At 43.0% G+C, this 24,544-nt stretch overlaps 2 protein-coding genes across 3 annotated transcripts in view; one reads left to right on the forward strand and one right to left on the reverse strand.

The window, feature by feature from the left end:
- On the reverse strand, positions 1-22,153 carry MCM3AP (minichromosome maintenance complex component 3 associated protein). 2 transcript variants are annotated; one of them, XM_069983084.1, is made up of 28 exons: positions 21,978-22,153; positions 17,133-19,686; positions 16,764-16,987; positions 15,591-15,669; positions 15,069-15,183; positions 14,791-14,981; positions 14,572-14,711; positions 14,112-14,309; positions 13,681-13,949; positions 12,409-12,571; positions 12,157-12,317; positions 11,830-12,062; positions 10,233-10,387; positions 10,033-10,133; positions 9,536-9,670; positions 9,303-9,416; positions 8,482-8,634; positions 8,059-8,250; positions 7,906-7,974; positions 7,467-7,595; positions 7,239-7,386; positions 6,559-6,796; positions 5,872-5,969; positions 4,046-4,436; positions 3,703-3,954; positions 2,871-2,991; positions 2,252-2,425; positions 1-891 (listed from the first exon to the last, which is right to left on the reverse strand). In XM_069983084.1, the coding sequence occupies exons 2-28, from the start codon at positions 19,648-19,650 to the stop codon at positions 549-551; spliced, it is 7,104 nt and encodes a 2,367-aa protein (XP_069839185.1). In that variant the 5' UTR covers positions 19,651-19,686; positions 21,978-22,153; the 3' UTR covers positions 1-548. The 2 variants fall into 2 exon arrangements, with proteins under 2 accessions (XP_069839185.1, XP_069839184.1); XM_069983083.1 differs by lacking the exon at positions 21,978-22,153 and adding an exon at positions 21,759-21,806.
- Positions 21,996-24,544, forward strand: part of YBEY (ybeY metalloendoribonuclease) — a 21,896-nt gene continuing 19,347 nt past the window's right edge. Inside the window, exon 1 of the mRNA XM_069983086.1 lies at positions 21,996-22,241. Within this exon, the coding sequence (XP_069839187.1) occupies positions 22,240-22,241 (2 nt within the window). The 5' untranslated portion in view covers positions 21,996-22,239. The remainder of the gene's footprint in view (positions 22,242-24,544) is intronic.

Below are 24,544 nucleotides of genomic sequence, written 5' to 3' on the forward strand. Positions count from 1 at the left end.
TAATTTACCATGAAGCAAACTTTATTAAAATATAATGCATTTTAGAAAGCACATAATCGAATGGCTGAGGATTCGTGTTGTATTCCCAACTATATTTACAGTCTAAAGTTAAATATTTGGCCAGCTTATTTTCTCAGATTCCAAAAGATACACACATGAAACATGACAACTATTAGATGATGCAATGTTATGGTAAAAAGAGAAAAAAATATTATATATTTTTGCCTCTGTTGAAATACCAGAAGACGCCATTCACTAATTCTTATAGTATACAGCGCTGTACAAGTACAATAAAATGAATACATTCATCTATAGATCTGCAACTTTGTAGTTACATACATCTCAGAATATATCAGCTGAGATTAAAAAGGCATCAACTCCACATATGCAATGAATACAATGTATTATCATTGTAACTGGGTAAATATAATGCTCCTTTATAGAGGATTTAATTCTTTATTACAGATGTAGGTAATTTCTTCTTTTCCTCATAGACTTCTACTGTAGATATTCAGCATAGGTGGTAGCTGGTTGTGAATGTTATATTTTTACTTTAGGGAAATGCTTCCTTCCTCAAATTTGGCTACATCAAGCAATGTGCTAAGGTGTAAGCTGAAGGTGATGTCCTCCTCTTGATTCCCTCTTAACTTCATGTTCAGCTCCTTTATTCTGTCTTTCACAGATGGCCTTAGTGAGTGGGAGCGAACAATAGGGTCTCGCATGGTTGGAGAAAACATTGTAGTAGTGTGTGTGGATGACTTCTGCAGGGCTGGTACAATAACAGAATTTTCTAAAGAATCCGACATAGAAGGGATGGGTAGGTATACCGGCAGGGAAAGAGATGCATCGAGAGGGTCTTCCATGAGTAGCTGCTGCAGTTTTTCATTAAATCTGAAATGATAAACTCACATATTAGTTCTCCAGTGTTATTTTTATTTGTTTGCTAACTGCCCATAGGAAAACAAATTGCTGATGGCTCTGGGCATGCTCTGCTCTTACATGCACTGGATCTGGTGTTAAGCCTAGTTAGGTCCAGCACCAGAATATAGTCTACAATGCTTTATTTCTTCTCTATTAAAAATGTAAAACATGTGAAGCTTCCTTGATGCCAACCTTTCATCAGTACCTGGAAGTCCTTATGGCCTTTTACCGCTGGCGCAAACACAGGACATCCTGGTCACTGTACTTTGTGAGCGAAGATGCCAATTTGCATGTTTTGCATGAAAGGCAGCAAATTATTGTTAGTTTAGCAGTTCATCCTGCTGGACAACAGTGGCTTCAAATGTATGTAAAATCATGTCCTAGTCTTCTTCCCATACCTTACTCCGTTCTTATATGCTATTTAAAGGGAATATCCAGGACTGGAAAAAAACACAGCTACTTTCTTGCAAAAACAGCACCAGGTTGTGTGTGGCATTAAAATTCAGCTTCACTCACTTCAATACCACACCCAAACTGAGGGAAAGAGTGGTGTGAATCATGGAAGAAAGCAGCTAAGTTTTTATAAGGCTATGTTCACACGAACGGGCTCGCAGCGAGAGGTCCTGGGTCCTGGCAGTTCCCATACACTACATGCTGCGGTCTAAACGACCGCAGCGAGTATGTAATTATACCGCCCTTAACCCCTTCTGCTTCCGCCCCGGCTCCCCCGCTATAAAAGCATACATTACCTGTCCTTGCTGCACAGGTCCGGCGTCCTGCTCTCCTGTCCGGCCAATTAGTGTGTTGCCCAGCCGCAGCCACTGATTGGCCGGACAGGAGAGCAGGACGACGGACCCGTGCAGCAAGGACAGGTAATGTATGCTTTTACAGCGGGGGAGCCGGGGCGGGAGCAGAAGGGGTTAAGGGCGGTATAATTACATACTCGCTGCGGTCGTTTAGACCGCAGCAAGTATGTAGTGTATGGGAACTGCCAGGACCTGCCGGGCTTGCAGCGAGAATCTTGCTGCGAGCCCGTTCGTGTGAATATACCCTAAGGCTGGATAACTCCTTTAACATTTTGTTTTTCTTCATACAGACAGACCACTAACCACAAAGCAGGCAGTATTTCTGTAACTAGAAAGCTTTCTGGGAACTCAAATGACAATAACACAGAGTAAAGCAAACTATTTTTTTTTCACTAACGTTATGTATACCTTAAAATCTGTACATGAAAGAAAAGTATACTGAACCTTTTATGGGGTTCATAACTGTGAAATGTGAAGGTTTCTTTAAAACAGTATTCCATAGTGGCAAAAATGCTTTTTTTTACCTTTCATTCTCCTCTTTCTCCGCTAAAATAGTGCGGTTCAGCTGTGATGGAAGAGAGGTCATATCAGGCAGCTCAGGATGTCTTGGGACTTTCTGTGCATCATCTTCACTGGACACAATGACAGAGTGTACAGTCTGAGATGTCTGGGAGTGACGCTTCCTTCTACTTTGAGGGCTGCAATGTGGTAGGGGAGAAAACACAGTAGTTCAGTTGTGGCACTGCAACGGTATCATAACACATTGTTTCTACTAGTATTATGGCCCTGTGCTTCAGAGATTATTGACAACAGGAGCTTTCATTTATTTCATTCCTGTCTTCAGCCATAACTATTTTTCCATCCAGAGCGCTATGTGTTAGGTAGGACAAGTTATACTTCTTAATGGCATGCTTCATTTTACCATATAATGTATAAGAAAAACAAAAAATGGGGATAACCCCCCCACTACCAACAACTTCTGGGATGAAAACGAGAAAAAGAAGGAAACAAAAACAAACATGCAATTTTTTTTTTTTTTGAGAAGGTCAGTATGATTCAAACAATACCCCAAAAAAAAGAAAAAAAAGGGAGGTTCATTACTTATCTATTCCACATTGTAAAGCACAAATGAAGAACAATTACCTGCTAGTAGTTACAAGTGCATTCTGAAGCGTGGAGGCACGAGCATTTTCCCATGTTTCTGGGTATGCAAATGTTTTTAAATCTTCCTCAAAGAAATAGACATAAAGATCCTCTTCGGAAACTGTAAAGAAAGAGAAAACAGCAATGATCTACAGTACCTGATAAATATATTGCATAACACTTCACCAACCACTAAATCAATGATTGGCTACTACCCCCAGTGCACCAAAATGTCTAATCATCATAGGAAATAAATTACTAATATCACAAACAATGGCACCGAGGATGAAGGTAAGAAATTTACCTTCATCCTCAGCACCCCGTGCACTATATGCTTCTAACCTGCTAATGGTTTCCCTTTAAGAAGGCTTCTGTGGGGGTGGGTGAAGTATGCCCAAATACTTATTTGGCCTAGAGCTATTTCTTAAAGTCAATGAGAAGAGAGAAATAGGCTAATAGGAACGTCTGGACATGCTAAAATTCTGACAACTGCTGTCTGTGAACATTCAGGAGGTTCGGGTATACATTAGATCGCATGTGTCAAACTCAGGCCCTCCAGCTGTTTCAAAACTACAATTCCCATCATGCCTGGACAGCCAAAGCTAAAGCTTTGGCTGCCTAGGCATGATGGGAATTGTAGTTTTGCAACAGCTGGAGAGCCTGCGTTTGACATCCCTGCATTAGACCATTGATGGGCTTGGCTGACTTCTAGCTATTCATTATTAGTATTATAAATTGTATGTAACCAATGTATTCCTGCTAAATTAACCATTTAAGATGAATAAATATTTTATATACCGTAATTATCCAAGTGAAAAATATGAGGTGTTACCTTTTGAATCAGAAATGGATGGGGGGTCCCAGGCTCTCAGTTTGTGATTGATGCAAAGAGCAATAATCTCATCCCAAGGAATCTCTTGCACTGACGGTGTAAATCCTGCAATTCCTTCCTGTTCAAACCAGTGTTTCTTTATGCGATCCAAAAGAAGCTGTACTTCAGAGAACAACAGGGGTTTACTTGATGGTGCTCGAGCGATCTGTGACACATAGCCCATAATCATAGAGCAGACAGGGCCCCAAGGAGCTGCAAGGGAAATGGTACAATAATATTTAATAGTTATAAAAAATTAACATTAGCCACCCCTCTTCTATCTCTAAAATATGTACTTGCTTACCTCCTTGAGGAGGCTTGTCCATTTGTGGAAGCTGAAAACCAAGTATAGCTTTTCTTAGCCACAAAAGATGTCTGGAACAGTTCCAGTCAGTAGGTGGCATTAAGGAGCTGCCACTTGAAGATGTGAACTCTGTTACGGGCCAGGACAGTTCAGTAAGTTGCTCTGAAGAGACTATCTCAGCTAGGAACGCAATGGTTCCATTGTACAAGTCAATGATGGCAGCTGGATCCTGTGAGGGAAGTCCAGATTTCCTTCTTTCCATCTTATCCAGATAAAAAGCATTACTGAATGCACTGCATACGCCATCCTCTATATACTGTCGGAAAGGGAGACTGCGAAGCTCCAAAGAACGGGGGCAGTGAGACAGCAGAAACTCTACAGCAGAGGAGACCTAGGAAAATGGAACGTAAAATCAATAGATTACATGAAACATGGCAATATACCTGACCGAAACGTCTGGAAATTACATTTAAAAAAAAAAAATTTTTTTTAATTCACTGTAATTATTTTTAAGTGTTATGAAATAAATAAATGGTACTTTTCACCACATCCACTGAGTCAATCAGCAAATTGACCATGCCGTGACGCTAACTGTGCGTGACTCCCATTGTAATTCCAATTGGGGTTACGTGCATTACCATCTTGGCGAAGTAGTCTCCATAACTGAACTTCTGGTCGCAGAGTGGAATTCAGCACTGATTGGGTCAGTGGATGTGGTGACAAGTATGGATGTGGGGACAAGCTTTTAAGTTATTCATATGTTAAGGTGGCCCACACTTTCAACTATAGGCAAAATAAACACTTGGCAGACATTATCCCTCCGGACCTCCCCATACAAATGAACATTTGGCAGACCAATCATTCAAGTGTTCTTTATGGGGAGTGGTAAGCTGCAGTCAAACAGCTCTGGCACCAGCTTATATCTCCCAGAGAAAAAGGGTCAGGCAGCTAACATCCAAGATGCTCAACCTTTCTCTCCACAGACTTCATCTGTCAGCGAGGAATCAGAAAAACCACCACATGCCTTAGATTATTTGACAGAACCCAGCAATGGGATTGGTTAACTTTAAAGTGTCACTATCGTTTAATTTTTTTTTGCAGAAATAGTACAGGCGATTTTAAGGAACTTTGTAATTGGTTTATTAGACGAAAAATGCATTTTTATCATGAAAAAGCAGTTTTTAATCTCTCCCCCCTGTCTTTACGGTTCTCTTATGGAGAGGGGAGGGGTGGAGGGAGATGAGGCACCAAAACAGGACAACAAAGAGTTAATTTACAGCTACATCACCGGGCTCCTCTGAAGTCAGCACTGACCTCTCTGACTTCTGAATACCGGCTTTCACACAGGTCCCGCTGTGTAATCCTTTGTTCTCTGGTCTCTGCTGCCAACTAATCTCCCTCCTCCCCTCTCCCCATTCCATAGAACAGACAGTACACGTGATGTAAAAGAGTCGAGATAATGAGCAGTGAATGAGAGAGAGGAGGGAAGTGGGGACCTGGGAAAAGTCTTTTAGAATGCAGATAATGGCATATTTGCCTAATAAACCCAATTACAAAGTTTCTTAAAAGCGCCTGTACTATTGATTTTTGCAAAAAAAAAAACACGACAGTGACTCTTTAATCTTAGTTGTGTGGGAACCTTTACTGGTGATACAAGATACTGCAGTGTTGTTAAGTTCATATCAGCAAGACAACATTGCAGCACTTTGCACGACCACAACTTGTTTTGTTTTTCTGCCATACCTCTGGGTGGAAAAGGGTGGTGGTGGGGAATAACTATCAATATTATGAATGGATCATGACGCATCCTTTAATACTAATCTTACCATGTTTGTTCCATTCATGTCATTTATGCCATCAGGTATGGGGAACACATTATAATCTGAAATTAATCCACTTGACACTAGATCTGATATATTGAGGTCTGAAAGAAACACATGAAGATATAAAATTGTAACATAAAACTAGCAAGTGCTGAAGACATAACTATTAAAATCAATGAAATATTACACATACATAAAATGTCTGCCATAAAAGATGCATTGCATACAGTGTTGGTTCACAACAAGAACAGATGAAATTAATGGACTAAATCAGACTTAAAGAGGACCTGTTCCCCCCCCCCCCCCCGTGCCAGGTGACAGGCTCCCGACCCCCAGCTAGATCCCCTTATACTTACCCGATTCCGCCAAGTCCCGCTGCCGGAGCCAGTCTGGAGAGAGGTCCGGCGTCCATAGAGAATGAATGGAGCCGGACTCATTTCTGATGCGTGCGCACAACTCCATTCATTCTCTATGGACGCCGGACCTCTCTCCAGAACGCGTGCGCCGGCTTCTGACCGGGATATCTCCGTCCTGGGACTCGGCGGGATCAGGTACGTATAAGGGGATCTAGCTGGGGGTCGGGAGCCTGTCACCCTGGCACGGGGGGTGATAGGTCTCCTTTAAGAGAGAATTTAACACTTTTGCAAACTGTAGCTACATTGCAAGCTGCCATTCTTCCACCTTATTCACCTTCTTCTACGACGCTCTCTGGATCTGCATAAGATGAAGGTACCAGAACAGCGAGAGCAGGGGGTGGCTTGAAAGGTTTAGCTTGGAGTAGCTGCTTCAGTTGCAGTATTGCTGCGATGTGACACACATCTGTATCTGACTGCGCTGGCAAAAGGAGGACAATACCACTTGTTCCCAATAACTGGTTTTGAAGCTCAGCTTGTTCTAACTCATTCTCTGTCAGGGGACCATGTACAGCCTGCAGGAGAGACATATCAAGGGGCACGTTTAAAAAGTCAAAATAAAATATAAACATAGTTTAAATAGGTTGTCCATGATTTAAAAATATACAGCTTCTTTCTCTCAGAAGTAAATGGAACTCAGCTGTAATACTGCACACAACCAACTGTACCGCCCAGCGTGGCCTGCATCTGCGAATGCTGGAAGTGAAGATGGCACGGCCCTCACACTCTGGGGATACACTCCTTAAAGTATTGCCCCCCCAAAAAAAAAAAAAAAAAAAAGACAGCCACAATGGTGCCTGTTGGGATTTCATGCTGCCTGTGTCGGGCAACATAAACCTCCGGCTACCTTTACAAATAATCAAAAAGAATACAAGGTTGATTTTTCCAATTCTTCAGTGATTATTTCATTGGCAACATTTCCAAAATGTAGTACAGTCCCTCATCTTACAGCCTCACCTTTACACACACATTAACCCGAACCGAGCATCCTTCCTGAGACTCTAAGGAGCTGTATAGCGCTAGGGTTTCAACTTGCTGCTTCAGATCACCCTCAGGCTTGACACCCGCCCAACAGAATTTGGCCTTTAACCACTCCGACAGAACACTGCAACAAATAATGACAACGTTTATAAAAGACAAGGCTACATCGGTTGCACAATACACCAGAGGATGGTCTTTGCTCACCTTGTAGGATCATCAGGATCTTCAACTTCAGGCAAAGCAAGGACTACTTTCCAAAAGATGCATTGCTTCCATGTGGGAAGATGCTTAACAATCAGAGACGGCAGCTCTACTGGCGACCATGCAGCATCACTGCATTGCAAAAACAGATTCATTTATAAATTAAAGCCTATACAAATACTTGAATAATCTTAAGAAGGCCTCATGGCAAAAACTCTAGTCCAAACGCTCTATTACGGCATATGGACATCAGGGATGCGCTGCTGTATATACGCTTCCAGTTCTTGCAGACTCAAAGAAATTACAAGAAATGCCATTTATATTAAATGCCGCCATGTGGCTGGCTGTAGCTTCCCTCAGAAAAATCAGCTGTTTGCCAGGGGGGGGGGCACATTCTGAAAGGCATTGTCTAGGATAAAAGTAAATGAAGTTATATACAAACCACAACAACTCTTGGAAATAATGCTGAACCTTCATCTGATGAAATATCTGTTCCCTGAGCTGTTGACATCTGAAGGCAAAAAATATTAAATTGTTAAATAAAAGTAGAAAGAAATATTATCAACTTTTTCATTAAAAAGACCAAAAAGCCCACCTGGTAAAGGAAACGCTTAATTTTCCAGCATGACCCAAGTTAACAATTCCTTTAGACAAATTCTGTACATCATGGGTGGCGCTGGGAATCAAAGCTTTCAGTCTACCATCACGGCCTACAGACCCAGGCGCTGCTGGGAAAGCACGCATTTGACGTCTTAACTTCTTTCGTGCAGCTAAAACCTCCCGCCACCTGAAAACAAAGCATATTTAAGGGATTATCTAGAACAGTGGTGTCAAACTCAGGCCCTTCAGCTGTTACAAAACTGCATTTCCAATCATGCCTGGACAGCCAAAGCTACAGCTGCCCAGGCATGATGGGAACTACTGTTTCTGAAAGAAAGGTGCTAAGTTTTTCTAATGCTGGAAAACCTCTTTAAGAAGTTACAGGACATGTTTACAAAATAAAAAAGGCCCAACAGACCTCTGGATGTATTTGCTGCAACACTGCATCTCATAAAGGGTATCTCTGGCTATCTGGGATATCTCCTCATCCACAAATCGACCAACGCACTGGTCACAGACCTTCTGGGAGCACCGTAAAATGCGGTTATTATGATCAATTTGTACCGCTTTCCTGGAATATTAAAAAAAAAATGGTACTGTGGTCAAGGATATAAAAAAAAAAATACTGAAATTGGATGAGTTAAATAGACATGATTATATGAACTCCAAGTTACTACAGCACTCATACTTCTCAACATGTTTATCCATACATTAACTTGTATGTATATTGTTAAAGAGAATCTGTCGGTAGGTGTATGCTGCCTTGAATGAAAGCAGCATACACTAGTGACAGAAATACTCAACAGAATTATTACATACAACATTTTGTTCAGCAGTTCTGTTCTGCCTATATACAGGATAGATAGACCTCTCCCAATCAGTGGCTGGTGGGCAGAGTGTGCTGCTGCTCATGAATATACAGGACTACTGAGCACATAATGGAGAGGACTAGTTATTGTACTTGTCATTTAGAAGGATCTCAATCTGAATTAGCTGCACAGAACAATGTAAGCAATACGTCATTCTATTTAGCTTCTCTGTCACTAGTTAATGCTACCCTTAGCTAGGGCAGCATAAAACTACTAACAGAGTCTCTGCAACTCTGAAATTAACATTACTAAATTGGTGGAGGTAGGTCGGGATAGACTTCTTCATTTTCTAAACATGAAAAGTGCATATACAAAGTTTATTTGATATGGTAAAGGCCTAGTCTGACAAATTATTCCTAGAGACACTCACTGCAGCTCTTCCTTGGATATTTTGTGGATATTCTCTGTAATGACTTCATTTATCAGGTCATGACATTGGGACTGGCTCTCCAGAGAAAGAAATCGCTCTCTTTCTTGAATCCTCCTGTTGTAAAATTAAAAGTCAGATATTCTTACTAACTCAACATTCCAACACTGTCACAAAGCAATGAAAGCGTTAATTCTAGTGTTGTTCCTGCTGAGCAGCAGAATGCAGCCTCATACCTGGCTTCTTCTGCCTTCCTTCGCTTCTCCTCTTTCACCCTTTCGATCTCGGCTTTTATCTCGTCTTCTGCAATTGTTCTTGAAAGATTCACGACAGCTTCTGCAAGCAGCTGATCGGAAACCACAGACGACTCTCTTAAGCAATACAGACAGGAAAATTATTTAGATGGGAATTTACGGATTAAAATAATCCAAAAAAAGAATAAGTTAAAGAATGTTGTTTTTTTACTGCCCTTCTTGCTGGAACCCATAACATTTTTATTTTTCACATGGGGGTCTTATTTGTCTCGGGCCAAGTACTTTTATTGGTTCCCTTCATTACACCATATAGTGTATTGTGAAATCAGACAAACGGTACATACACTTTTTACACATTAAAGTGTACCTGTCATTAAATAAAACATTTGCTATATCAGAGTTACATACAGTATCAAATGTTTTTATCAGTCAGGGTCTGATTGCCCATTTAAAAAAAAACAAAAAAAGCACTGTTATACCCAAGCGCAGCCGAGACGTATGCTGCCACATTGTCGACATAGGGAGCACTCAATTGTTTCACTGTTTCTTCCAAAATATCTTCAAAAACATCAGCCACATCCTAAATAAAATATAAGAGGATAATATTAATAACAATAGTAAAAGCAACCTATACCAGTATAGCACAATTTTTTTATATTTTTTTTTATTTGGTAAGTACCTTGTCACTAAATTTTGGCTTAGGGGGAGATGGTGGTGGTTCAGGAGGCAAGATGGGCTGAAACACTGCCTGAGCAGGCACTGCACCCACTTCCTTGGCTTCAGGCACAAGCACAATTGCCCGTTTATTTGATACTTCTTCAGGGGTATGTTTTTCTGTTAATACAAAAAAGTGAACTAGAATTTAAACTAAAGTCCAAACTAAAGGACTGCTCCGCCCAAACATAACTTTGCATTAGTTGCTGCCCATGGCGAGACTAACAGTTCATTCCGTACTTATAATCTATTCAGTATCTGTGCCCTAACTTTGCACAACCTCCTGTCCCTCCTCCCCGCCCTCCTCATCATTAGGAATGCTCCAGGCAGATTGCCTCCTATTCCCCACCTGTAGCAGCCCGGCACATGGGCTGGATCGTTAAGAACCTGTGCAATGTTCAGCATGGAGAAAATGTTTCAGTGGCATTCCTAATGATGAGGAGGAGGGTGGGGAGGAGGGACGGAGGGGTGGTGCAAAGTTAGGGCACAGATACTCCCGTTTGGCACGGGCTTCAAGTTTAAAAGTATTTTTTTAGGACAATAACTGCATCACCTGCTGAACGGACCGCAAGACAGCAATGTGACCTCAGATTAACCCTTCCAGCATTACAAAGAAGCTACAAGCTGCAGATAGGGACTTGTTTACATCAGTCGTCTTGGAAGGGAGGGGGGGAAACTGAGAGAAAAGCTTACACAGTTTTTGTGTCTTCAGCAAAAAGCAGCAGCTCAGAACGGTCAGAAGATGACCTTATCTTTTCAGTCTCCTTCTGCCAGTTTTGAGCTGCTGCTTTTTGCTGAAGACAAAAAAAAACTGTGTGAGCTTTACTCTCTGTCTCCCCCTCCCTTCCTGATGTAAACAAGTCCCTATCTGCAGTACGGAAAGAACAGTTATTGTCATCATGGGCAGCAACATATTTAAAGTTATGTTTGTGCGGAATACCCCTTTAAATCGAGTTGACTACATCTGCATGCATGCAAAACAAGTAACTTACAGCTTTAGGCTATGTTCACACTACGTGTGTATATATATATATATATATATATATATATATATATATATATATATATATATATATTTACACGTGTTAAACTCCGGCCTGGGATTTACGTAAGTTGCGGCCGGCTACGTACGGTCCGCGAACTTACACCCGTAGTCTACTTACGCTTCCCGAGCGCCCTACGTAGCGATCTGACAGCGGTCTTTTACTTGGAAATCTTCGCCTAGCCCCGGACACCCCACAGAACCTTTTGGATCGGCAAAGAAAAGTGCAAAAATGAAGAAATCACCACTACGTACGGGACCGCATGTTACGCTACAGGCGTAAGTTACAGCATTTTCGTCCTCAAACAATGGTCTGGTTAATTTTTTACGACGACGCGTACGATCCTGGCATAAGTTCTTGCGTAGTGTGAACTGTGCAGCCGTACATCGTATACTTTCCAATGTACGCAAACTACGTAAATCTCCGGCCGCCTATTCACGGAACGCGCTACGTCCGGAGACTTACGTAGTGTGAACATAGCCTTACCCTTCATTCTTCCTGAGTTCCTTTATTACTGACCTGTAGGCTCTGGTAACATTCTGAGTCCTGGCTCATAAATGCTGCTGCTTCCAGTATATTTATCCTGTAAATCAAAGCTGCAAACAGGCACATGCGGAGAGAATTGGGGGAGTGGAGCTCCATTCACAACTTCCCCCACCGACCCTTGGCGCTTATGACTGATATACAAGCACCTCTTTGGCTGCAATGGAACCACCGGCTCGGCAAACGCAGCACGATTTAGCTCTACAAAACTTTGAGAGAAAAAAAAAAAAAAACATAGTAAGAATCAAGGACAATGAAAAATGTTTGTGACCTTTGACCTTTTCTCTTCTGAGGTACACTTACCTTTCACCCACACTTAGGCCAAAGGCTGTAAGGAAATCCGTAGCTTCTTCTGCATCTTGGAAAAACAAGAGGCGAACTATGTTTTCTAGAGGAAATAAGGTGGGTCTCTGAGAGCTAGTTGTGTACGCTACATTCAAGACACGTAATGCATCTCTTCGTATCTGAAAGAAAAGACAAAGATATGGCATAAAACTGCACCCAAGCCAACATAAAAACTCAAAGACTCGACTAAATCCAGAATAAATCTATTACCTGGGGAAAATAACAGTGTAATATGCAGCTGTTAAGGTAAGAGGCAGAACGAACAAGCCTGAAGAACCGGACAAAGTTTGTACTATTCAGTGCTGCAAACACTTGGACAGCAAACTTCACTTCTTCTGAGTTGCGAACAGACTCAGGAAACTGTTGCACCTCTCTGAAAAAAAAAAGAAGAAAGCTGTCACAATATTTCTAAATGAGACATGTTTTGCAAAGTAGAGATGTTATAAAAATCACAAAAGCACAACCTAGTACAGTAACACTGCCCTGAACACAATTTTAATATAACAATGGGCTACATCCCCTTATTTTTATATAAAGTAAAACAACACTTATGGCATACATACACATTATATTATATATATACATATACACACACACACACTTTATTATTAATCAAGTTACAACATCCAGCAAGAAACTATGGGTGATGTAATCTCTCTGCTGCCTATACAGAGCGGGCATTTCTTGTCCACACAGTATGTAAGCAATGAAGAAGAGGACGAAAACTAGGCAGTCTAGAAACTGGCAATAGCAGGGGAACAGGGGAATTAAGCATATATTCTTGTTATGGCAGCCTGGGCCAGGTATGAAAAAGGTGTTACAGGACAACCCCTTTAAAGTGTACATGTAATGCCAATCTCAAGCCTGTTCTTTAGATCAGGTGTGGAGAGACACTTAGAGCCCTATTACACAGCCTGATATGGAGCAGCAAGCGAGCTCCGACCAATCAGGTCAATGTCCCCTCGTTCCTCGTGCCCCGCTCACTGTTGGCACAATTGCATATGCCAGGGTAAGAATGTGTGTGTGGGGGGCGCGGAGAGCTGCAGGAGGGACTCCCCAATCGCCTGGGTGTCCCATAGGAAATAGTGGCAGTCTGTTGCCATTGATCCTATAACCCAGAGCAACAGCAAGCAGACCATCGCTATCGGCATCAGGATTTTGGTTCCTGTTGTAAACCAGCGATCAGCCAACATCGTACATGTCAGCTGATCATTATTTTACAATATGAGCTTTTACACAAAGCCGGGACGGCCAATTACGCGCAATAGTCACTCCGTGTGATAGTACCCTAAGGCAATCATGAGTTCCATTTAGTATTAATAGGAATCATTCAAGAAACTCACTGTACATTGTACAATTGTCCCATAACCCAATCAGTTCAGCATGGAGCAGTGACTCTCCATGCCCGAACTGAACAACAAAAGCGAGCTCAGCATTTCAGGCCCACTTTATTATTAAATTAATAGCTGAGGAAGATTTTACCTGAGAATATCTCCCTTGTTGAGATTGAGTAGAACGCTATAGCCTCTGAACTCAGGTTCACAAGGACAGGTCTCGCCACGATTTTGTAGGTCCTGGTACATCTCCTTAAGGCTCTGCAAACACTTTGTCAAATTCTCATTATTGATTTTTGGATCAAATGAGGACATTGGCTCCTCACAAAGCTGATAGGCACAGTGAATGTGAAAACGCATACACTTCTCCATCAAGGACACAGTTACAGGGTCACACAAGTGTTGCTGTGTAATATCCTAAAACACAAAATATACAAAACTTACATGGTTAATAAATTTCACAAATCCAGTTAATTTCTACTATTCTGCAATACTTTACTTTTATACAGTTTAAAAGATGAAATCTAACAATAAACTATTCACTGTCTCTCCTTACATTATAATTAAGGCTATACTTGCCTTTCGAATCCCACGTGTTCGGTTCCAGACAAAGTCATACCAATCTCGATAATTGTCCTCTCCCTGATCCATTATGTGGTTCACCAAATAATCCATGGTCATGCACAGTACTGGTACAGGACGCAACTCATGAGGGAGGGGCTCCTCTTGATCAGCTGAAGATCGACTGTACTCTTTTATTGCAGCTGCATGGTCCAGCTATAAAAGGAAGGGATTATGTGAGTAGGGAGTCAAAAAGATAATCAAACCTTAAACATACATAAAACACTAGGCTAAAATTCATCTAGAACATTTAGCTTAGTGTCCGAGTGTCTGCAAGAGGGTTATAGCCTGTGCGCAGTGAACTAACACTTTTTGCTTAGCATCACCACCTAGTCTTCAGTGTCTCCCAAAGATACAAGTGAGAAACATATCTGGATATTTGCACAAAACCTGCTGAAGGAAGGCAGTAGATAGTTACCTTATCTGATCCTGGATGTAACTCATAGATGCTAAGCTGATTTCGGGTATCCCTCATGTACCTCTCCTTTTCAGGGCACATGTCAGGACAAGTTCCTACAAAAACTTTGGCTTGATCTAACCCCGTTCTTTTAACTCGAGCTACAAGAAGAGAGGAGATATGAAGGGTAAATGTATAACATATAAACTTGTCTATCTATATTAAATCATCAGATCATACCTTGTCTCAGTATCTTGTCCCTCTGGTCTAAGAGACGATACTTCTCTTCTGAAGTCTCAGCCACGATTCCCACAAGATGTAAAAGTGAAGGCGGTAAAGTCACTGTGGTGTCAGAGGAAGGTGCTGGGGCATCTACATTGTCAGCACTAAACTGAATAATCTTGCAAAACGTGGCATTCTTTATAGGAGATCTGATTAATAAACCAAGCAAAGAAATAGTTTAGTATAAGAAAAAGTTTTGTGAAAAGTTTTATAAAACAGCTATGTGTATTACTCACCCCTTCACTCCTCGGAGAAGAGGTCTGCGTACAGGGGAAACGCCTGGAATGCTCTCAGGCTCATTCTCCATTTCTTGTCTCTCTTCTGCCTGAGCCTTTTTTTTCTTTGCAGGACCTGAGAAATGATAATAATTACAATAAGTCTTAACAGATAATATATGGCAGGATTAATAGCCTATGCACACAGGTGTAGTATGGTTCTGCACAACCTCTGAGCTATATGGAGCTGTTCATATGGCACCCATATGTATTCCTCCAATGGTATACAAATGTGCTATGCTTCACCAGGTGCCGTTTTTGGGGTATGCTCTCACACACACTTATTCTGCTGCAAATTTTGTGCTGTGGATTTGACTTATATAAATAAATAGCTGAATTCCACAGCAAATTGAATATGTGTGAATGTACCATTATGGACAATATCTCTCTTTAAAGCATTGTTTCTACTGCAGAATATCTCCATAATGTGACGCTATAAGGCGGCATTGTATGGCAGTACATGAAGGAAATCAAAATACTCACTTGTTTTTTTCCGGTGCCAGAAAACTGAAATATTCTGACCGAGTTGTACTGCCGCCTTCTTTGCCGCAGCTGCAGAGTTCTGTAAAAGCAAAACCAATAGCCCAGTTGAGATTCTTTTTTTCTTTCCCCCCAAAAAATATATCATAAAATATTAATGCGGCATACCCAACTCAAAAAGTGATGGTACATCCACAGGACATGACATCACTTTAGAAAGAGTGTGGGAATACCGCCTCTAGGATCACACTGATTGTGAGAATAAAGCGGATGTATAGCAGCACAGTAACCTGGCCGTGCTTGGAACAAACCATGAAAGATCAATGAGGGTTCCAGAGCTCAGATAGAAGATATGCAATAACTTTGAGATGGGGAAAAAAGATGGCAACCAAAAGTTATGTAATTGCTTAAAGGATTATTTTACCTGCCTACGATCACCACCACCAGTGTTACTTATTTTTCCTAACCAAAGTCTCGGGCAAAATATTCTCCTAACCACCACTGGGACTTGCTGTTTTCTATGTAACTGTCACATACATTGCTTATGTCCCTTTTTCACCGGAAATCTAAATATATTAAGCACTTAGCTGAGAAAGATTTCTACTTTTACAAAATTTTCCATCAGAAAAAAGCTGTATATAGAACAGTTATGATTAGGATACAGCTGTCCCTTCACTTCTCTGAAATTATTCTTCCAAGAAGTGAATAGAAAGAAAGCACCAGAAAGCTAGAGGCATCAGCCATATTCTGTCCCCTTTAAGGGGTTTTCCAGGCTTTTAGGAAAATTGATCTTGGGACAGGGGACGGGCGAATTGAAAAAAAAAACCAAAAAAACACTGCGCGTATGCCATCGCTGGCTCAGAGTTCTGCGCTGCTGGTATTCGACTGCCAGGCTCAAGTTTCTTGTTCGAGTGACTATATACAGGAAAGTGAAGCCAATTCCTGGCCTCCGCTGCTGTGAAAATGAAAGGCATAAGATAATAAACAGGTACCAGGCCGCATTTCTGTGCAACAATAACTATGATGGAGCCAGTGGTAATCCCGGTCTGACCTCTATGGACTGTGTATTCTTGTGAAAAGCCATCACTTCTAACCATAGTAAGGCCCTTTTAACCAATGCTCCCATAGTACACTTTATAAGAATTATTTTTGTGTGTTTTTTTTTTTTTTACTTACATTGTTATTAAAATAAATGTAGGCCATTTGTTGCATCATTCTGCAATTTACACGTTGAATTTTTCCAAACTTCTTGAAGAATTCCACCAGTTTTTGTTTCTTATTCAGATTATTTGGCAGTCCTTTCAAACAAAGAGCTGTCAGCTCACTGGGGGGAACATGAGCTTGGCGCACAGGGCTATCAGAATGTTTGGCTTTGCTTGCTGCAGTCTTGGGAGAGGTATCTGTATAAAACAGAATAAAATGTAAAAGGCAACATACAGTATTCACATGACTCAAAGTATACCAACTTTATCACCCAAATAAACATAGAATTTTGTTACTACTCTCAACCTACTGAACAGAAAAAAAAAAAAAGTTTGCAGGTACCTTGAATTTCCTTTGGCAGCTCTCCTTCCTCTAGCAAGGGCCGAATTCTCAGAGACATCAGTTCAGGAGGTCCAGCTGAAGAATGATCCCTGCTAGATGCTTGCTGGCTCTGTCCTACAAAAGAAACCATTCTGGAAGGTGGTGTCTGACTTGTAGGTACCAGCTGGGACTTAGTGAAAGGTACTTGACTGGATAATGGTGCTGAGATAGTTTTAACAGGTTCAGTTTGGTTAGGTCCAGTTGAAGAAAAATTTCTTCCAAATGACTGATTTGTCGCTGGAGACTCTGCTTCTGCAACCTTAGGCTGCGGAGCAGCATCATCACCTTTTTTTACCTCTTTCCCATGTTGAGTTTTCATTTGACTTTTCACAACATCATACAAGCTCCTTACCAACATGTTAGCACCCCCTTTCAATTCTCGATTCAATCGACCTGCCCTTTTTACTGGTGGATGTTCACCATGGGTTTCTGAAGATGATTCACCTGAGGTAGCAACATCATTTCTATGTGGGGAATGATCTTGCTCCTCTCTTCGCTTTACTCCTCTCAGTGCTTCATCTCTTCTAGGTTCTTCGGCAAAACTAGAGAAGCTGCTGTTAGCACTTGCAAATGAAGGCCTGGATATTTCACCTTTACTTATCTTGTCTGAAGACAAAGAGAAGTAGTTAATGTTCCCTGGCGTGGATGATACTGAGGGAGTTCCAAATACTGGTTGGTCTTTTGACTCATTTTTAGTGGACATGCTAAACGTAGATGTGGAAGTTTCCTCGGATTTACTTGTTCCAGTTAAGATTGGCTTGAAAGTTGTATGAGCAGGGGGTTTAAAGCTGTGTTCGGAACTGGTTGACACCTGAGCAAAAGGTGATCCTGCCATACTTGTGGGAAAACTAAAGTTTGAGATACTAGAACTGGTACTTATCTGTGTGCTGGTGCCAAACACACTTCCAGTCTGACCTGTGGACATATTTGATGACTGACCAAAGATAGACGTCTTCTCGGTTTCTTCTGCTTTGCTATTTTGTGTGGACTGTGTATTTCCAAATGCAGAAGAGGATGGTTGAGAAGGCTGAGGTTGCCCAAATTCAGAGAGAGAACCAGACTCCTGCTTACTAAATGCAGACTGGAAGCCAGATGGCTGGCTGAAAAAGTTACTCTGCCCAATGTTTACCTGTCCAAAGCCAGAAATCTGGCTTTTTCCCTCCTGCCCAGATTTAATGGAGCCTGTCTGACCAAAATTTTGCCCAGTTGTATTCTGCCCAAACAAAGGTGTTTGGCTTGGGGTTGTCTGGCCAAATAAAAATCGACTATTGGGCGATTGCTGTCCGAACTGTGAACCCTGTGATCCATCTTCAGACTGCCTGGATGTTGCAGATGCCCCAGATGCTGCCTGCCCAAAAACAGAAGCATTGCTTCCAAAGGGGGAGGCTGACTGGCTAGTTGTTGGCTGTGTAAAGAAAGATGCCGACTGGTTAGTAGTGGCCTGAGCAAAGAGGGATGTAGATTGGCTAGATGGTACTTGTGAAAAAGGAGATGCAGAGTTACTGGTAGTAGACTGCCCAAATACAGATGATTGATTGTTACTGCCTTGTCCAAATGTGGGGCCTGTCTGCCCAGCAGATGTCTGTCCAAATGCTGGTACTGACTGGGTATTAGCTGCCTGTCCAAAGAGGGAAGAGGACTGTCTGGTTGTTGACAGGCCAAACAATGAACCTGTTTGTCCTGAAGATTGTTGTGCAAAGGGAGAAGACGACTGATTACTGGTAGTCTGTCCAAAGGGAAAACCAGACTGTCCTGCTGTGATCTGTCCAAACGCTGGAGCAGACTGTGCAGAAGATGCCTGTCCAAATGCACGTGCAGTTGGACCAGATGCGGCCTGCCCAAACACAGTTGTAGACTGACCAGAAGTGCTCTGTCCAAATACTGGGGTAGACTGTGCAGACGTACCCTGTCCAAAAGCAGGTGTTGATTGACTGGAGGCCTGCCCAAATGAAGGATTAGACTGCCCAGAACTTGCCTGTCCAAACAATGGAGCACTCTGTCCAGATGTTGCTATTCCAAATGCTGAAGAAGTTGCTTGCCCAAAAGTAGAAGCAGCCTGTACAGAAGTGGTTTGTCCAAATGTGGGAGCAGACTGCACAGAAGTGGCTTGACCAAACACAGAGTTAGACTGCCCAGCCGTGGCCTGCCCAAATACAGAACCAGACTGACTAGGGGCAGCTTGCCCAAACACTGGTGCTGTTAGTGCAGCAGAATTCTGCCCAAACGCAGAAGCTGACAATCCACCACTTGTCTGGCCAAATGCTGAAGTGTTCTGAGCTGGATTAGCCTGTCCAAAGACAGATGACTGTTGTCCAAACAGGGGAGCAGCCTGGCCCATGGATGACTGTCCAAATGCTGGGGCCGACTGTGCAGGGGCATTCTGGCCAAATAACGATGTCTGCCCAAACATGAACGTGTTCTGATTTTGTGTATTGGTGTTTGAGGTCTGCTGGCCACCGAAGAGGCCGTTATTGTTCATTGTCCGGTGGGGCAACAAAACTTGTGCCTTTAAAACCTAAAAAACATAAAAAGGAAAGGTTAAAATCATAAAAGAGAGACTTATGTCTACAAAATATTGCACTGTGACTGCCCAAGTTTTTCAATCTGCTTTATCATATATCAGGTTGCTAAATGCAGACTGGAAGCAAGATGGCTGGCAAATTTTTATTAAAGTATTTTATTGCCACCCAAAAGTTATAAAAATCCCCAATATACACTTATTACGGGAAATGCTTATAAAGTGCTTTTTCCCTGCACTTACTACTGCATCAAGGCTTCATTACCTGGATAACATGGTGATGTCACGACCCGACTCCCAGAGCTGTGCGGGCTGTGGCTGCTGGAAAGGATGATGGCAGAGAGACACTGAGGGACACAGGGCACTGGAGGGACACTGAGCATCCCCCTGTCATCATCCTCTCCAGCAGCCACAGCCCTGGGAGTTGGGTCGTGACATCACCATGTTATCCAGGAAGGGAAGCCTTGATGTAGTAGTAATCGCAGGGAAAAAAGCACTTTATGTACATTTCCCATAATAAGTGTATATTGGGGATTGGTATAACTTTTGTGGGGCAATACAATACATTAATAAAAAATTTTGCCGGACTTCTCCCTTAAAACTAAGCCCATGACAGACAGGGTTTTTTAGCACCTTTCATACCTTTCACCTGTTGTTCTTGTACTTCTGCTGCATAAAAAAAACACTATTTTACAAATATGCACATTAGTCTTAAGGGCCTATGAGATGTTCCCCAGTAATCCCTGCACTTTTCAGTGCTTGGAGCAGCAAAACAGGCCCACCAAGGGAAAGATATAAAAGTCACCTTGCTGCTAAATCATATCTGACCATAGAGTCATAGCATCACTCATTTAAAGGGGTTGTCCATTGAAAATCCTGTTTCGAATCATCTGGTGTCAGAAAGTTATATAGATTTGTAATTTACTTCTATTTAAAAATATTTAGTTTTCCAGTACTTATCAGCTGTTGTATGTCCTGCAGGAAGTGGTGGATTCTTTTCTGTCTGACACAGTGCTCTCTGCTGCCACCTCTGTGCATGTCAGGAACTGTTCAGAGCAGGAAAGGTTTTCTATGGGGATTTGCTAGAGATTTTTAAACAGAAGTAAATAACAAAGCCATATAACTTTCTAAAACCAAAAGTTTTTTGCTAGAGTCTTCTTTAGGAAAAAGACATGTTAAATGTTTTGATCCGTCAGGGTCTGCATGCTTGACCATCGCACAAGGTGATAAGAGGGCCAAATTCTTATGACAGGTGGAGGTCCCATCTGTGGGGCCTCAGCAATCAGATACCTATAACCTATCCTCTAGAATAGATAGCTGAAAAGATTTAAAGGTTTTTCCCTATTGCAAAATTAGTGATCGGGTATAACTATCTGATCAGGGGGGGTCTGACGGTTGGACCCCAATCTTCCCATTAGAGAATTCTAAAATGAAAATGAGGTCCCTGTTCTTGAAATCATGAGGGGCCCCATTGGTCAGACACCCCATCAGTCATCTCCTATTCGGCGCATAGGGGTATAACCATGCAAGATGAGACAAAACCCCTTTAACTATTGGGTTGCTTACATTTGCACTGTGAACATCATCACAGCCCACTTTAAAATTACACTTAAAGTGACTGTACCACCAGGCCCAGGCTGAAGCACTGTAGGCGGGCCGACCCACACTTAGTGGAAAGAAACTCCAGCCCCTCCATGACGTGACTCCATTAGAATCAATGGAACCCTATCATAGAGGGGCAGTGGTTTCCTCCCACTAAGGGTGGGTCGGCCGCCTCCGGTGCTTCAGCCTGGGCCTGGTGGTACAGTCACTTTAAAGGGTGCGTTCACACGTACAGGATCCACAACAGATCCGCAGCAGATTTGATGTGTTCAGTTATTTAGTTACATTGATGCCAAATCTGCTGCAGATCCTGTAAGTGTGAACGCACCCTAAAAACAAATGTGAATGTAGCCTTATTGCCAACTGTCACAATATAAAGAGTTGACCACATAGTCTAAAAAACAGCGCCACACTTCTCGATGGGTGTTGTCTGGTACTGCAGAAACCAGAAAGCCCAGTGTCCCTACATCCCAATGTAGCAGAACTACAACGCTCATCATGATGGAAGTTGATGGGCATGATGAGAGCCACAAGTTGTTGGAAACTGCTATAGTCTAATGCATATGAAGCAGAAGAGACAAGCTAGGTGCTCGTACAGGTCAGACATGCTGAGGAGAACTAAAAGCTTCAGCAATCCCAGTCATCCGAGGAGTAGGAGACGCCATGACACAACAGACAGGACATACCGGCGGCCGCGCTCCGTACACTGACACATCTACACACGCTCCGGTAACAGGCGCTTTCTATCAACAGAATAAAAAAAAAAAAAACACCATCAAGAAACTCGGACTACTTCCGGTGTCAGGTTCTACTTCCGGTGTGTCCGTGTCCGAGGTGGGGTCTAAGCAAAGTTGATGCCGCGACGAAGGTTCCGCTGTCTTTAGGGGACCGGTCTTGACGGACTCATCGCTCCTGTCGTCCAATCACAGCAGTCAGTGTCGGAGCTGGATGTAAGTCATGGAGTCGGTTCTCGTGATTCTCTTCACAAATTTCTTTAAGACTTTTGCATTTTTCTTAAGACCCCGCAGAAGTAGAGACTGTGACATTGCTAGACTCATCTATGTGTGTGGGTTTGTTTGTTTTTTTTACATTGGTTATTTCCTCTATTTTCTGCCTTATAAATCATAGGGGATAAGTATCAGATTAAGAGGTGTCCCAGCACTGGAAGCCCCCCCAGTCCTGAGAATGAAGCCCTGAATGGTTGTATAGAATGGAGGGTGAGTTACATATGTACTGGTGCTCCAGCCATTGTCTGTGGAGCTGCTGGTGACAGCTGAGTGCTGTGCTCCTTCATCTCATCTCAGGATATATGTGACCCCCCCCATTAATGAGATTATGCCTCCTGAAGTGATGGCATATCACCTGGATTACCCCTTTAAATAAACACATCCTCCCCCATTCTCCCAGCATTGTCGGACTGGACTGTAGCTTGTGTCCCTTTGTTCTTTTTATTTTATTAGATTTTTTATTTCATCCCTTTCCCTTTCTCTTTTACTGCTCTCATGCTTTTTATTAGGAATTGGCAAATTTACAGCACTAGTAAAGGGTAGCACTTCGCTAGGCTTGGCGGTTGGTTTGTCACAGGGCAGTTACTAGGTCATTTTGACAACAGGGCAAATATTGATAAAAGCGCCCCCCCTCCCCCCGCCCTGGGGAAGGAAGGGGGGGGGGGGGGTTACTCCAGCTACTAGGAAGAATATAGTAATAATGCTTACTGCTGTACCCTCCATATAGTAATAATGTCTCCTGCTGTGTGTTTTCCGTAGTAAAATGCCTCCACTGCTGTGCCCTGTGCCTATATAGTAATAATGTGCCTGCTGTACCCACCATAGTAATAAAGTACCCCACCTACCCCCCCGCAACACACAAACACACTACCCCCACCTAACCCACCTGACCCCCCCCCTACACACACTATCTCACCTGACCCCCCCTACACACACTATCCCACCTGCCCCCCCCTACACACACTATCCCACCTGCCCCCCCCTCACACACACTATCCCACCTGACCCCCCCCCTACACACACTATCCCACCTGACCCCCCCCTACACACACTATCCCACCTGACCCCCCCCCTACACACACTATCCCACCTGCCCCCCCCCCTACACACACTATCCCACCTGCCCCCCCCTACACACACTATCCCACCTGCCCCCCCCTACACACACTATCCCACCTGCCCCCCCCTACACACACTATCCCACCTGCCCCCCCCCTCACACACTATCCCACCTGCCCCCCCCTCACACACTATCCCACCTGACCCCCCCCCTACACACACTATCCCACCTGACCCCCCCTACACACACTATCCCACCTGACCCCCCCTACACACACTATCCCACCTGACCCTCCCTACACACACTATCCCACCTGACCCCCCCCTACACACACTATCCCACCTGACCCCCCCCTACACACACTATCCCACCTGACCCCCCCTACACACACTATCCCACCTGACCCCCCCCTACACACACTATCCCACCTGACCCCCCCCTACACACACTATCCCACCTGACCCCCCCCTACACACACTATCCCACCTGACCCTCCCCTAAACACACTATCCCACCTGACCCGCCACACACACACACACACACACACACACTACCCCACTTGGCCACCATTCCAACAGACACGCCACTCCACAGTATCAGGAGATAGAGATATACTACAGGGTCGCAGATGTAGCAGAGCTCAACTTCCTGAGACCTGCAGTCCCATGTAACACCACAGATAACACAGTGATATCTCTGAGTACAGATAATGTAGTAGCTGTCACCTGCAGTCCTATGTAACACCACGGATAACACAGTAATGTCTCTGAGTACAGATAATGTAGTAGATGTGGCCTGCAGTCCTATGTAACACCACAGATAACACAGTGATATCTCTCTGAGTACAGATAATGGAATAGATGTGGCCTGCAGTCCTATGTAACACCACAGATAACACAGTGATATCTCTGAGTACAGATAATGTAGTAGGTGTCACCTGCAGTCCTGTGTAACACCACAGTGATATCTCTGTACAGATAATGTAATAGATGTGGCCTGCAGTCCTATGTAACACCACAGTGATATCTCTGAGTACAGATAATGTAGTAGCTGTCCCCTGCAGTCCTTTGTAACAGCACAGATAACACAGTGATATCTCTGAGTACAGATAATGTAGTAGCTGTCACCTGCAGTCCTATGTAACACCACAGATAACACAGTGATATCTCTCTGGGTATAGTATAGA

The sequence above is a fragment of the Dendropsophus ebraccatus genome, chromosome 9 (assembly GCF_027789765.1).
Source record: "Dendropsophus ebraccatus isolate aDenEbr1 chromosome 9, aDenEbr1.pat, whole genome shotgun sequence".
NCBI lineage: Eukaryota > Metazoa > Chordata > Amphibia > Anura > Hylidae > Dendropsophus > Dendropsophus ebraccatus.